Source organism: Dryobates pubescens, chromosome 6 (genome assembly GCF_014839835.1).
Source record: "Dryobates pubescens isolate bDryPub1 chromosome 6, bDryPub1.pri, whole genome shotgun sequence".
NCBI lineage: Eukaryota > Metazoa > Chordata > Aves > Piciformes > Picidae > Dryobates > Dryobates pubescens.
This window is the reverse complement of record NC_071617.1, coordinates 43,516,053-43,530,497: the sequence shown is the minus strand read 5'-3', so window position 1 is coordinate 43,530,497 and position 14,445 is coordinate 43,516,053. Positions and strand designations below refer to the sequence as shown.

The 14,445-nt window shown below is 41.7% G+C and overlaps 1 protein-coding gene across 1 annotated transcript in view; it reads left to right on the top strand.

Annotated features, from left to right (window-relative positions):
• Positions 1–14,445, top strand: part of KIF6 (kinesin family member 6) — a 215,962-nt gene that overhangs the window by 75,463 nt on the left and 126,054 nt on the right. The window contains exons 11-13 of the mRNA XM_054162516.1: positions 271–376; positions 1,220–1,361; positions 2,784–2,996. Coding sequence (XP_054018491.1) covers positions 271–376; positions 1,220–1,361; positions 2,784–2,996 — 461 coding nt within the window. The remainder of the gene's footprint in view (positions 1–270; positions 377–1,219; positions 1,362–2,783; positions 2,997–14,445) is intronic.

The following is a 14,445-nucleotide window of genomic DNA, read 5'->3' as shown; positions in this document are numbered from 1 at the left end:
TTTCAAAAAGACTATATAACCTCGGTGTATAATGTAATAAAGGTCTTTGCCTGCTTACATCTTGTCCTGAAAGCATGCTCAAGGTAATTAAGACAACTATACAACAACAAGGAACAAAAGTACAAGGCAATTGCATGGTCCTTGAAGGAAAATTGCCTACTAATATCAGTCGGCTTGGTAAATCTTCTTTTGTATTTGACACATTACTTTAGAGAATTGTCTGCATGTTTTTATTTGTTTGTTTGTTTGTTTTTCTTTAATTTTTTTCAGGTTGGATGAGTTAATTGAAACATTTCTTCAAGACAATGATCCTGATAGCACTCTGGATGTTGGTGCTGACATACGCAAGATCAAATATTGCTTCCTTCGTGTGAAGGTATTTCTTTTAAACCTAGACAAAAGTGCAACTGGCACTCAAAATCACTTCAAGACATCCACAACTGAAATGTCTCAGGAGAAGTGCAATACAGTTGAGAGGCATTAGAAAAGGGTGACTGTGAAGTGCATGCAGGACTGATAGAAATTCAAATTTATTTGGAAAAATTTAGCAGCATTTTGTAGAAACTCCAGCCTCTAGTATACAGGATCTCAGTGTGCAGCAATTGTAAGAGAGTGCTGGAAGTTCTTAGAATCAACACAGATAAGTTACTTGTATATGGACAGATATAATTATCTGTAATTTCAGCCCTGTGGAGGCTTCATTTTGGACAGCTTTGTGGGAAGATATAAAAACAAAGGGTAAAAATTGCTGTGTCCCCAGTTCTCTTACCCTGACTGTCCTGATGGTATTGTAAACCCTTCTAAAGTCATTGAGCAAACTGCATACACTTAATTTCATTTGTTCCTTCTGTATTAAAAGGGAAAACAATATATACACTTCCCTGTATTTGGGGATATAGTTGTCCAAAAAAATACTCTATTCATTGCTAATCTTAATTTATTACCTTTATATAATGAGGGTTTAGTTACATTGTCAGTACAGAAAGCTCTGGGCTACTAGAGAACACCAAAATTTGTATGTAGAAAGGATAGACTGTAGGCATGGTAGTGCAGATCAGAAAATACAGCTTGTGCCATATTTGAGAACCTGTGCCATGATTTTGTTCTGTTAAGGATCTAGAAAAGTCTTACCTTTTCTACTGTAGCTGTACAGTCTCATAGTAGAATGAATACATAGCTGAAGGTAGAGTTAAGTGTGTGATTTTGTTTCTCCTAATAGCAACTAATGAAACATTCAAAGATGTCTGAAGAAAAACTGCTCTCACAACATCTACCTGAAGAAAAAGATATTGGTAAAGAAGCAGCAGAAGAAGAATTGAAAAAACTGAAAGAAATTCTGCAGCAAAGAGACAATGAAATCAGTATCCTTTGAGAAGAAAGAAAATATTTCAGCTGATCTAGCTACAATGGTTTTGGTTTATGAGAAATTAACATTAGCTGTATCGAAAGAAATTCTACTGACCCCACTGTGTTAAAGCAATTACTCATTTCCAGATTTTTTATGTGGCAGGACTCCTGCTTTGCACCTGCTTCTACTTCAGTTGTGACCCAAACCAAAGTCCTGAATCCAAGCACCACTTAGCTTTAGAATGGACCAGCCAAGATCCGAATACCACAGATCGGGCCACACCTAAACCACTTTCCTCAAGCAAATTAAACATTTCTATATGATGGGAAAATCTGATGCCATATAAAGACCAATTTATTACCTTACAGAGAACAGAATTTCCTGGAAGTGTAATTTTTTGCCAAATTAAGTGCTACTTTGGGAACGATTGCCTTTAGAGTAAATATAAGGCTTTTTACACACAACTTTAAAATTTAAATTAAGCTGAAGATTTTTTCATATTAAAATACTAAACTGCTCAATCATACTTTGTCCATTTTGCTGCCTCACAAGAAACATGAGTAGCTTTCTTCACTGTTGCACAAGGCGGGGAAGTTATTTTTAGCAGGTGGACAGAACTGTGGACAAATTATTTTGATTTTGTTTTCATTTTACAGGTAATGCAGATTTTTTCACCATTAGTGAAAAACAAACTCAGTTGCATTCTTTGTGATCAACAGATCCAGTTCTGGGCCCCTCAGTTTAAGAAGGACAATGAGACACTTGAACGTGTCCAGAGAAGGGCAACAAGGCTGGTGAGGGGCCTTGAGCATATGCCCTATGAGGAGCGGCTGAAGGAGCTGGGATTGTTTAGCCCGGAGAAGAGGAGGCTCAGGGAAGACCTTATTTCTGTCTACATCTCCCTGAAGGGAGGTTGTAGCCAGGTGGGGGTTGGTCTCTTCTCCCAGGCAGCCACCAACAGAACATGAGGCCACAGTCTCAAACTGCACCAGGGGAAGTTTAGGCTTGAGGTGAGGAGAAAGTTCTTCACTGAGAGAGTCATTTGCCATTGGAATGTGCTGCTCTGGGAGGTAGTGGAGTCACCATCCCTGGAGGTGTTCAAGAGGTGTTCTCTTTCTGTGAGAAGAGACCAACCCCCACCTGGCTACAACCTCCCTCATAGTGTATTGGAAGAAATTTCCTAAAGACCTGGTTTGCATTTTAGTAAACCTTCCTGTGAGAAGCTTGCAGATGTGATACATTTCTCAGGCTACCTGTTTGGAAAAACTGAAGTGGGTGAATATAATCACAAAGGATATGCCCACATTCACATTCACATCTAGGCTTCCATATTGTGAATGGTTCTAACTTGGAAGCAAGAAGACTTAGGGATAAACAAAGATGGTTGTTGCTTTGTAAAAAGTGGTCTCTAATGATTCCTTAATATGTCTTGCAGATATTCTGGTAAATATGCTAAAAAAGGAAAAAAAGAAATCACAAAATGCTCTTTTCCAACTTAATGCTGCCTCCTGTGGTACTACAGTCTTGGAGCAGTCGCTTTCTCTAAACTTGGATGAAAGTCAGAGTCCATCTTGCCGTTTTAGTCTAAAAGAGGAAAAAGATTTTAGCTCTTCAGTTCACAGGCTACCTTTTCTTTCCAGACAAACAGGTTAGTGTAACTAAGTGCACAGTTATTGGATTATTGCAATATGATTTACAGCATATCATTCAAATGTGAACCACAACAAGAAAGTTTTATACTCAGTATCAGCTGTATTGTGCTAATTCTTTGCCACCAATGCAGGAATTAACCTTCTCAGGGTGCTGATGGCTTTCACATACTGGTGTGAATACTCTGTTGAAAACGCCTACAAAACCAAAACATAAATTCAAGGGCCTAGAAATGAATCTTAGGGTAAATTCTCAGAAAATAGAATAGACTAGACTAGACTAGACTAGACTAGACTAGAATAGAATAGAATAGAATAGACCAGGTTGGAAAAGACCTTTGAGATCATTGAGTCCAACCTATCACCTAACACCATGTAATCAACTAAACCATGGCACCAAGTACCCCATCCAGTCTCTTCCTAAACACCTCCAGTGATGGTGACTCCACTACCTCGCTGGACAGACCATTCCAATGGCCAGTCACTCTTTCGGGGAAGAACTTCCTTACATCTAGCCTAAACCTCTCCTGGCATGTTCTGGTGCTGGTTGCCTGGGAGAAGAGACCATCCCCCACCTGGCTACAACCTCCCTTCAGGTAGTTGTAGACAGCAGTAAAGTATCTTCTGAGCCTCCTCTTCTCCAGGCTAAGCAACCCCAGCTCCCTCAACTCCAGGGCTTGTGCTCCAAACCCCTCCCCAGCTTTGTTGCCCTTCTCTGGACACGTTCCAGCAAGTCAACATCTTTCCTAAACTGAGGGACCCAGAACTGGACACAGGACTCAAGGGGTGGCCTAACCAGTGCTGAGTCCAGGGGCACAATGACCTCCCTGCTCCTGCTGGTCACACTTCCTGATACAGGCCAGGATGCCATTGGCCTTCTTGGCCACCTGGGCACACTGCTGGCTCATATTCAGCCTACTATGGACCAGTACCCCCAGGTCCCTCTCTGCCTGGCCACTCACCAGCCACTTGACCCCAGCCTGTAGCACTGCATGGGGTTGTTATGGCCAATGTGTAGAACCCAGCACTTAGATGTGTTAAATCTCATGCCCTTGGACTCTGCCCATCTGCCCAGTGTATGCTAAGTGTGAAATGTGAAACTCCTCACTTAGGTTCACTTACAGCTAATTATTTTTTTTTAAAACTTTTCAGTCATATTTCTTGAGGGCTACAAAGAAATAAAGTTATTTTTGGACTACCTTATGTGATCAAATAGGTCTTCATTTCTTTGGAGTGGCCTGATGCTACAAATCTACTCAAGAAACATTGGCAGCATTTAGACGTACAACCTTCTTTAGTGTTTATTTGTTATAATGCTTTGTAACATTATTTCTTAAAATGTTTGTGCTGTTGTGCACAGGGAATATTTAGAATGTCAAATGTAAATAATAATAGAAACACTGTTAAAAATATAACACACAGAGCCTTGCCAGTATGCCTTAACCCCAAAGAGACCGGTTGTCTCCGCCAGAATGTGGAACCAAGCGTGTAGGTTCTTTTGTGCCCCTCATGCCTCTGCCTAGTACTTAAACAACCTTATTTTGTCTCTTTCATTTGTTATATTTCCTAAGGCTCTGAGAATAAATCATTTTTTATATTTAACTTCATACTGCAACTAGAGTTATATCCAGTCCACATGAACTCTTTAATGCATATTCTTCAAATCAGCTTTTGGGATTTTCACAGTTTGATTCTTCATGGTATCATGAAGTATCATGGGTTTGGAACATAAGCCCTACCAGGAGAGGCTGAGGGAGCTGGGGTTGCTTAGCCTGGAGAAGAGGAGACTCAGGGGTGACCTTATTACTCTCTACAACTACCTGAAGGGAGGTTGTAGACAGACGGATGTTGGTCTCTTCTCCCAGGCAAGCAGTACCAGAACAAGAGGACACAGTCTCAGGCTGCGCCAGGGGAGGTTCAGGCTGGATGTTAGAAAAAAGTTCTATACAGAAAGAGTGATTGCCCATTGGAATGGGCTGCCTGGGGAGGTGGTGGAGTCGCCATCACTGGAGGTTTTTAGGAGAAGACTTGACGGGGTGCTTGGTGCCATGGGTTAGTTGTTTGGGCGGTGTTGGATTGGTTGATGGGTTGGACGCGATGATCTTGAAGGTCTCTTCCAACCTGGTTTATTCTATGTATGTATTCTATGTAAAAAGATGTTTGAGAAAAATTCACCTTGTATTCACCTTAAAATTCACCGGGGTGTGCAAACAGCTCATCAGAAAATTTTGAAATCATTTCATCTCCATGAATTTATAGTGCACATAAAGGCATCATGCAAGGTGTAAAGTTTTGCTACAGGAGAAGGACTTTAAGAATTTTATTTTTTTTAGAAGCATTGGAGCTTTTCTTTAGGCTTTAAAATTGCATTTCAGATTGTCTTGGATTGAATTGAACCTACTGCTGTTATTCATACCATGCTGTAGTCATGCCAGCTTCAAAAATGAAAGTGCTGACTGGTGCAAAGTGTTATGGGGCTTGAAGTTCACATTGAACATGGGAGGCTTCTTGTTCCAGTTGCTGCTTCTAGGTTCCAGGTTTTTAGGGTGTTATCTGTTCCACTGGGATGGCAGCGTGACAAGGAGAGATGGGGCATTAGTTTATGGCTTGGGCTTTTGGCTTGCTTGCTTCTGCTTATTGCTGCTTTGCACCACGCTGCTTCTGCAAATAGGCTAAGGTAATGGTGCACTTTGTACCATGTTTATGTGAGTTTTGATCAGTAAACTCTGTTCTTCTCCCACTTTTCTTTGTCTCAATCCCAAGGGATTTTTTTATGTGTTACTTTTCCCACATTTCTCTGTTGGGAAAATAGCCAGGTTAACCCAATGGTTCAGTCTGACCTATTTTGTTCTGATTCAAACCATTACACAGACTTTAGAATTTTAAATTTGTGTTTGAGATTTTAAAATAATGGCCCCAATTCAGGACAAGTAAAACAAATATTTAAGAACATGAAGTAATAGTTAGAATAAGGGCAGTGGGCTCAAGAAAAAAGAGAAGATAAAAGTTCTGAGAGTCAAAGAAAGCCACTACTAGGACAAACAGTCTGTGCCATGATAATAATAATTGAACTATAAATTACAGGTCAGTATCAACTGAAGAAAAATACTGTATGCATATGTAGGATTCCACTTTTTTTGTAGGTGAGTTTCTGTTTTGAGATCCTTAGCAGCAAAGTACCATAAAGCCTGACGTGGTTATTACCAATTTTCTATTTTATTATAGAACTGCATCAGTGCAAAGATACACTGGCGCATTCCTTGGCAGCCAAAACCTCATAGCTCTGACCACCAATGGCAAGGATGTAGCTTTCTTTCCTATTGGACTCGACAGGCTGGACAGATGGGCAGAGTCCAATGGCATGAGATTTAACACATCCAAGTGCCCGGTTCTGCACATTGGCCACAGCAACCCCATGCAGAGCTACAGGCTGGGGTCAGAGTGGCTGGAGAGCAGTCAGGCTGAGAGGGACCTGGGGGTGCTGGTTGACGGTAGACTGAACACGAGCCTGCAATGTGCACAGGCAGCCAGGAAGGCCAATGGCATCCTGGCCTGCATCAGGAACAGTGTGGCCAGCAGGAGCAGGGAGGTCATTCTGCCCCTGTACACTGCACTGGTTAGGCCACACCTTGAGTCCTGTGTCCAGTTCTGGGCCCCTCAGTTTAGGAAGGATGTTGACTTGCTGGAGCGTGTCCAGAAAAGGGCAACAAGGTTGGTGAGGGGCTTGGAGCATAAGCCCTATGAGGAGAGGCTGAGGGAGCTGGGGTTGCTTAGCCTAGAGAAGAGGAGACTCAGGGGTGACCTTATTGCTCTCTACAACTACCTGAAGGGAGGTTGTAGTGAGGCAGAGGTTGGTCTCTTCTCCCAGGCAACCAGTACCAGAACAAGAGGACACAGTCTCAGGCTGCACCAGGGGAGGTCTAGGCTGGAGGTTAGGAGGAAGTTTTACACAGAGGGAGTCATTACCCATTGGAATGGGCTGCCTGAGGAGGTGGTGGGGTCGCCGTCGCTGGGGGTGTTCAGGGCGAGGCTTGACAGGATGCTTGGTTGTATGGTTTAGTTGATTAGGTGGTGTTGGATGATAGGCTGGACATGATGATCTTGAAGGTCTCTTCCAACCTGGTTCGTTCTATTATATTCTATTCTATTCAACTCAGACCTGAATACATTTGTATGTTTCATACATGAGTAATCCCATTTGTTCTAAGAACAAGGCAAAATACATAGAAAGAACACCATCTGCCTAAAAGTATAGTTGTCAGCTTACATAGCACAATGAGTTATTTGCAAAGAAGTCATTTTAATACTCTGATATCCACCAAATACATATTCTGACTTAAGCTGTTCATTTTGACCATCAAATTGCTGTATGAATTTGAAAAAGTTTTCTCATTGTGGAAATTTTTTGGCATCCTACAGCAGCAATGAAATTGTCAGTAGATTACAGAGGCACATGAAAGAATGGGAATGAAGTTTGATAAGGACCATTGCAGAAGTATGACATGTTCTTCTCAGGAGTTAGGAATGAAGGTCTTTTCCAACCGGTTTTATTCTATTCCATTCCATTCCATTCCAGTCTAGTCTGTTACTGTAGACTCATCAGCACTCATACCTAATTCATCTAATATTGTCTTCCACATTTCAATTAATATGGCTATTAAAGGAATTCCAGAAACTTACATTGTCAGCCCTGAGAGTTACAAATACTGAGTCTTCCACAATGAGGCTGGTGAGAGGCCTCGAGCACAGGCCCTATGAGGAGAGGCTGAGGGAGCTAGGATTGTTTATCCTGAAGAAGAGGAGGCTCAGGGGAGATCTTATTGCTGTCTACAACTACCTGAAGGGAGGTTGTAGCCAGGAGGGAATTGGTCTCTTCTCCCAGGCAACCAGCACCAGAACAAGAGGACACAGTCTCAAGCTGCACCAGGGGAAGTTTAGGCTCAAGGTGAGGAGAAAGTTCTTCACTGGGAAAATTGTTAGCCATTGGAATGTGCTGCCCAGGGAGGTGGTGGAGTCACCATCCCTGGAGGTGTTCAAGAGGGGATTGGAAGTGGCACTTGGTGCCATGGTTTAGTCATGAGGTCTGTGGTGACAGGTTGGACTTGATGATCTTTGAGGTCTTTTCCAACCTTGGGGATTCTGTGATTCTGTGATTTTGTATTCCCTTCAGTAGACTCCAGAAGAGTAAATTTTAAAAGCTACAGAGAGGCAAGCAGTATTTACTATTATTTTGGAAAACAGATTCATCTGCATTCTAAATTTTCAGAGCTACTCGAAACCAAGATTTTAAGGATACATTTCACTTTATGCTTATGAGTAATACCACAGGATTTGGCTGTGTAATTAAATTGTTATAGAAACAGCTATGGAAATTATATTGACCAGTTAACATGGATTGTATAAGTAAGGGAGTTTTTATAGTGGTTAATTGAAAAGAGTTAAGCATTACAGTTATCCCTGCATTATCTGACTGATCAGTTATGACAACAATTAACAATAATCTTGCAAATTGTTAGTTACAAAGTCCACACAAAACAATTTCCAGTAACTGTAGACAGATTTTTATTGCATACTTGCATGTTTTCTTTATTTTACAATGTAATTGTTAAAATACAAAGATTGCTTGGTGGGTTCTGGGAGTGCTTATGTTTTCATTAGTAAAGCATACCTCATCCCAGGTTGTCATGTCTAATTTTTACATATTCACTATCTACATTTTGTATACTATTCTTCATGCCTTTTGTGAATTTTGGTTTTGTTTTTGTTTTAACTGAAGGGAGAACGCATCTTCAGCTGAAAATTCAAACAGGACAGCTGACTAGTAGAAACTTATATTTTACTAGTGTTCTAACATGAATGGATTTCTTAAACTGTTTAAAGCTGCTAAATTATCTGTTTAAATTGCTTAGTGGTTGAACTAGCAGTTGGTTGTCACAGTAACTTGCATCAGGATTGGGACTATTATTGTAGAGGAGATTGCATGTGTACTTTTCCTATTTATTATGCTCTGTCTCATTTTATAGGAAGAGTTGAATTGATTTGGTGACATAATAGCATTAACTAAATCTAATTATGTCCTCATAAAACATAGCCAAAAGTAGAAGAGAATGGCCACAAAGCTGGTGTTGGGTTTGGAGCACAAGCCCCATGAGGAGAGGCTGAGGGAGCTGGGGTTGCTTAGCCTGGAAAAGAGGAGGCTCAAGGCAGACCTTCTTGCTGTCTACAACTACCTGAAGGAAGGTTGTAGCCAGGTGGGGGTTGGTCTCTTCTCCCCGGCAACCAGCCCCAGAACAAGAGGACACAGTCTCAAGCTGCACCAGGGGAGGTTTAGGCTGGATGTTAGGAAGAAGTTCATGCCAGAAAGAGAGATTGCCCATTGGAATGGGCTGTCCAGGGAGGTAGTGGAGTCACCATCACTGGAAGTGTTTAGGAAGAGCCTGGATGAGGCACTTGGTGCCATGGTTTAGTTGATTAGATAGTGTTGGATGATAGGTTGGACCTGATGATCTCAAAGGTCTTTTCCAACCTGGTTAATTCTATCCTATCCTATCCTATCCTATCCTATCCTATCCTATCCTATCCTATCCTATCCTATCCTATCCTATCCTATCCTATCCTAAATGTCTAGTCTTACTACATATTTTATGTAATGATGCTTATTCTTTAGTCTTTAAATAAGGATCATAGAAGCATTAGCAAATTCTCAGCTTTGATATTATGCTTTCTTTTTTTGCAAGCAAATATGTATGCTCTTTTCTTCCTTCACCATAAAGTAGGAAATCAGAATTTTAGCTCCAACTAACTGATTTGTTGAAACTTATATTCTGCACTCTGCATTACTAAGGACATATATCAGGATAAAGCTTGAATGATGACCTCACTTTGATTCTTAATTTGAGAGGGGGATGTGACCATTTGAGGCTGTGCCTTTAAGAAAGGGACAGTTGCTGGGACACTATGGCTGAATGTTTTGTAAATATATTGATATTCTAAACAAATTTCATTGGTAGATTGGTGGGAATGCAGTTTTAAGTTTAGGTGCAGCTGGAATTTTCCCTCAGTTCCAGTTCCTCTTCAGTTCCTCCTCGCTCTCCCCTTCTAGCCTGTTCTGCTTCTGGGCATCTGGCCAGAAGGGCCACAAATAAAAGGTAAGCATTAATCCAGCACGAATATTTCTTGCTACTAAAATTCTTCTTTTCTTATAACTGCCTTTTCTCTCTCTATAACCTTCTTTGGGAAAAAGGGAGGTAGGGGGGGGAGAGAGAGGGGATACAGGGGGGAACCCCCTCTGTCCAGGGGTTTTGTTCCTGTTATCCTTCTTGCCTGTATATTTCTGTACATATTGTAAATTCTGTATATTTGTGTACATAAATTCCCTGTGTCTCATATTGCTTTTGTGAATACAGCATTCCCTTTTGCTTCATCGGCTGAGTTAGCTGTGATTACTTCTTCATATTGGGGGAGGGAAAGCTGGGCCTTCTATCTCAACCCACCACAGGGTTAAAAAATGAAAGTGAGGTATCATTCTTACCTGAACAAAGAGCCTCAATTTTCACACGTTGCAAACCTGCAGCTGTTCACAATTGTAAAGTTACCCATTCTTTTCAAAATCTGTATGTAGACATATGTCTTTTTCTCTATAGGTGTTAAGGATTTGCTAAACATGTATGGAAAAGCTTGGGCCTCAGCCAGGGTTGAACTCCCAAGTGGAACTTTAAGTGTAATATTCAGGCTCTTCTTTGTAATTTAAACACTTTGCCTGCCTTATGTGATTTATGAAGATTTCCATTTGCAGCTTGTAGGCTATGTCATGTGTTAACTCTTTGAATGTTTTAGCTTGCAAACATGCTCTCTTTAATTTTGCAATCACTCTGCTTCAACAGATTATAAAAGCAGCGTCTCTAATGCCTCTAATCATGTCTCTAACATGTTTTCCATTTTCCTGTCTCATTTCCTTATCCTGAAAATAATTAAACTAGAAAATCAGCAGAAAACCTAGGAAAAATTAATACTTAGTGAAATGGTGCTAGGAAAGTCTAGCTAATGATTAGTTTCTTAAAAGACAAATTATTTATTTTAGAACCTGTCATTTATTTTGCATTGATACGTTGTGTAGCTTTAATGTTTCTTTGTCCAGAAACAGATGTTTAACATTCTGTAATAGAGGACAGATGGACAGATTAATTTCACTGTTACTTTCATGCTAGATTTGCTGCTGCTTTTGCATTTTAAAATCTTCAGACTTACTCACCTGTTACCCTGTTCATCAGAAGTACTAACTTATGCTGACAAATTTATGAAAAGTAGATGAAAATGTCTCACCTTGAGTCCTGTGTCCAGTTCTGGGCCCCTCAGTTTAAGAAGGACATTGAGACTCTTGAATGTGTCCAGAGAAGGACAATGAGGCGGGGGAGAGGCCTCAAGCACAAGCCCTATGAGGAGAGGCTGAGGCAGCTGGGATTGTTTAGCCTGAAGAAGAGGAGGCTCAGGGGAGACCTTATTGCTCTCTACAACTACCTGAAGGGAGGTTGTAGCCAGGATGGAGTTGGTCTCTTCTCCCAGGCAACCAGCACCAGAACAAGAGGACACAGTCTTGAACTGCACCAGGGGAAGTTTAGGCTGGAGGTGAGGAGAAAGTTCTTCACAGAGAGAGTCGTTCCCCATTGGAATGTGCAGCCCAGGGAAGTGATGGACTCACCATCCCTGGAGGTGTTCAAGAGGGGATTGGAGGTGGCACTTGGTGCCATGGTTTAGTCATGAGGTCTGTGGTGACAGGTTGGACTTGATGATCTTTGAGGTCTCTTCCAACCTTGGTGATTCTTTGATTCTGTAATAGGAATACAAGGAGGTCTCATGCATGCAAAGTTTGGTTTTCTGTATGACAAAAAAAAATGCATTAACTTGTAGAACTGTTCTCTGTGTGGTGAAACTTATTTTTACATTGTCATCCAGGGGCCATTTCTGCATTGAAAGATACAGTATTGTTTCTAAGCTATCCTATTCAGATTTACGCAGGAAAAATGCGAGCATCCTGCTTCATTACTGTGCTTGAGATCTTAATCTGTATTAGGAGGGAAATTTTTATCATGAGCTAATAACAACTGTTAAACAACTCCTGGACTTAATTTGTCCAATGGGAGGCTGACTTGGAAGGTTTCAGGCATACACCTCCTCTATGCATGAAACTCTAAACAGCAGCCTTTAGTTGTAATGACTGTAATAAACACCAAATGAAACAAAGCCTGACCTTTGGGCATCATTGTGTCATAGTTTCCAACTGCTATTAAATACGAAGTTGTAAGAAGTTGATTAACCTGGTATTAACAAACAAAGGAGGACTGGTTGTAGATATTAAGGTTGGAAGTAATCTTGGCTGTAGTGATGATGATATGTTAGGAGTTTAATATCAACAAAGAAGCAGGGGATAACTAAAATTTCAGCCCTGGACTTTAAGAGGGATAACATTGCCTTCTTCAAAACTCTGCTTAGAAGTATCCAGTGGCCTAGGGCTCTAGAAGGGAGGGGAGCTCAAGAAAGATGGTTAATATTCAAACATTACCTCCTCCAAGCTCAAGAAAAATGTATTCCCTTGGGAAAAAAAATCAAGTAAGGGAGACAGGAGAGCTGCATGGATTGCCTCCACTCAGTCAATCAGGACTGGGTCAGAGATCACTTGTACCAACTGAAAACACACAAATCCATGGGCCCCAATGGGGTGCATCCACATGTGCTGAGAGAGCTGTCTCACACTGTTTCTGAGCCTCACTCCCATCATTTTTGAAAAGCCATGGAAAACAGGAGAGGTGCCTGATGACTGGAAGAAAGCAAATGTCACTCCAGTCTTCAAAAAAAAGCAAGAAGGAAGACCCAGGCAACTACAAACCAGTCAGCCTTACCTCCATCCCTGGAAAGATGATAGAACAGCTTATTCCAGAGGTCACCTCTAACCACATGGAAGAAAAGAAGGTTATCAGGTGTAGCCAACATTGATTTACCAATGGAAGATCCTGCCTGACTAATTTGATAGCCTTCTATGAAAACATGACCAAATGAGTAGATGAAGGAAAAGCAGTGGACATTGTATACCTTGACATCAGTAAGGATTTTGATACTGTCTCCCATAGCAGCCTTGTAGAAAAGCTCAGAAAATGTGGCATAGGCAATTGGTCTGTGAGGTGAATTGAAAACTGGCTCAGCATCAGAGTTCAGAGGGTTATCAGCAGCAGCACAGAGTCAACTTGGAAGCCTATGGCCAGTGGTGTTCCCCAGGGATCAGTACTGGGCCCAGTTTTGACCCCATTAGGCTGTGCTGCCATCCAATGAAATCTGGACAGGCTGGAGAGCTGGGTGAAGGCAAACCTCATGAAGTTCAATAAGGACAAGTGCAGGGTCCTGCTCTTGGGGAGGAATAACAGCAGGCAGCAGTACAGGTTAGAGGTTGCCTTGCTGGAAAGCAGCTCTGCAGAGAAAGACCTTGGAGTCCTAGTGGACAGCAATTTCTCCATAGGACAGCAATGTGCCCTTGTGTCCAGAAGGACCAATGGTATCCTGGGATGCATCAAGAAAAGTGTGTCCAGCAGGTCTAGGGAGGTTCTTCTCCTCATCTACTGTGCCCTGGCGAGACCACACCTGGAATATTGTGTCCAGTTTTGGGCTCCCCAATTCAAGACAGACATGAATCTGTCTTGTGGTTCAGAGTGAGATGGATTGCTCTTTAACCTCTCCCAACAGGGGCAAAAGAAACACTCTTCACACACAGGATTAGACAGTTGAAACATTTAAATGGAAAGGCTATGCACAACTATATACAACAGTACAAGGCACATAAAATACACAAAAATCCATAGTCTGGATTTAACACAGAAGTTCATTAAGCCAAACCTTCACACAAACTTCCCTTTAAAACCAGGTCAACAAACCCAAGCCTTCATGCCCTCTCACTTCCAAGCCTCTTAACCCTCCATACCACACCATCATGGTGCAGCAAAAAAAATTGTCTTGGTAGCCCCAGGCCCCAGTTAGACTGCTCCAGGCCTAATTGGCAGCATTGCTAAGGCCAAATTCTAGGCCTCACTCCCTGCAAGGAGATAACAGCCTGCATGTCCTCCTGGAAGCAGAGAGAGAGGGAAAAGGGAGAAAAATTACTTTGCAAGCAGTTTTACAGGGATGCAGGACTTACGAAAATTCACCTTCTGGTCCACCTCCTGAACACTCTGGCCCCTCTGGAGGTCTGTAAGTTTGTGGCACTTAAAGGCAACTAACCTCAAACTACCACAATCTGCTAGAGATAATCCAATGGAGAACCACAAGGATAATTAGGGGGCTTGAGCATCTCCCCTATGAAGAGAGACTGAGAGATCTGGGGCTGTGAAGAGAAGAGAAGAGAAGAGAAGAGAAGAGAAGAGAAGAGAAGAGAAGAGAAGAGAAGAGAAGAGAAGAGAAGAGAAG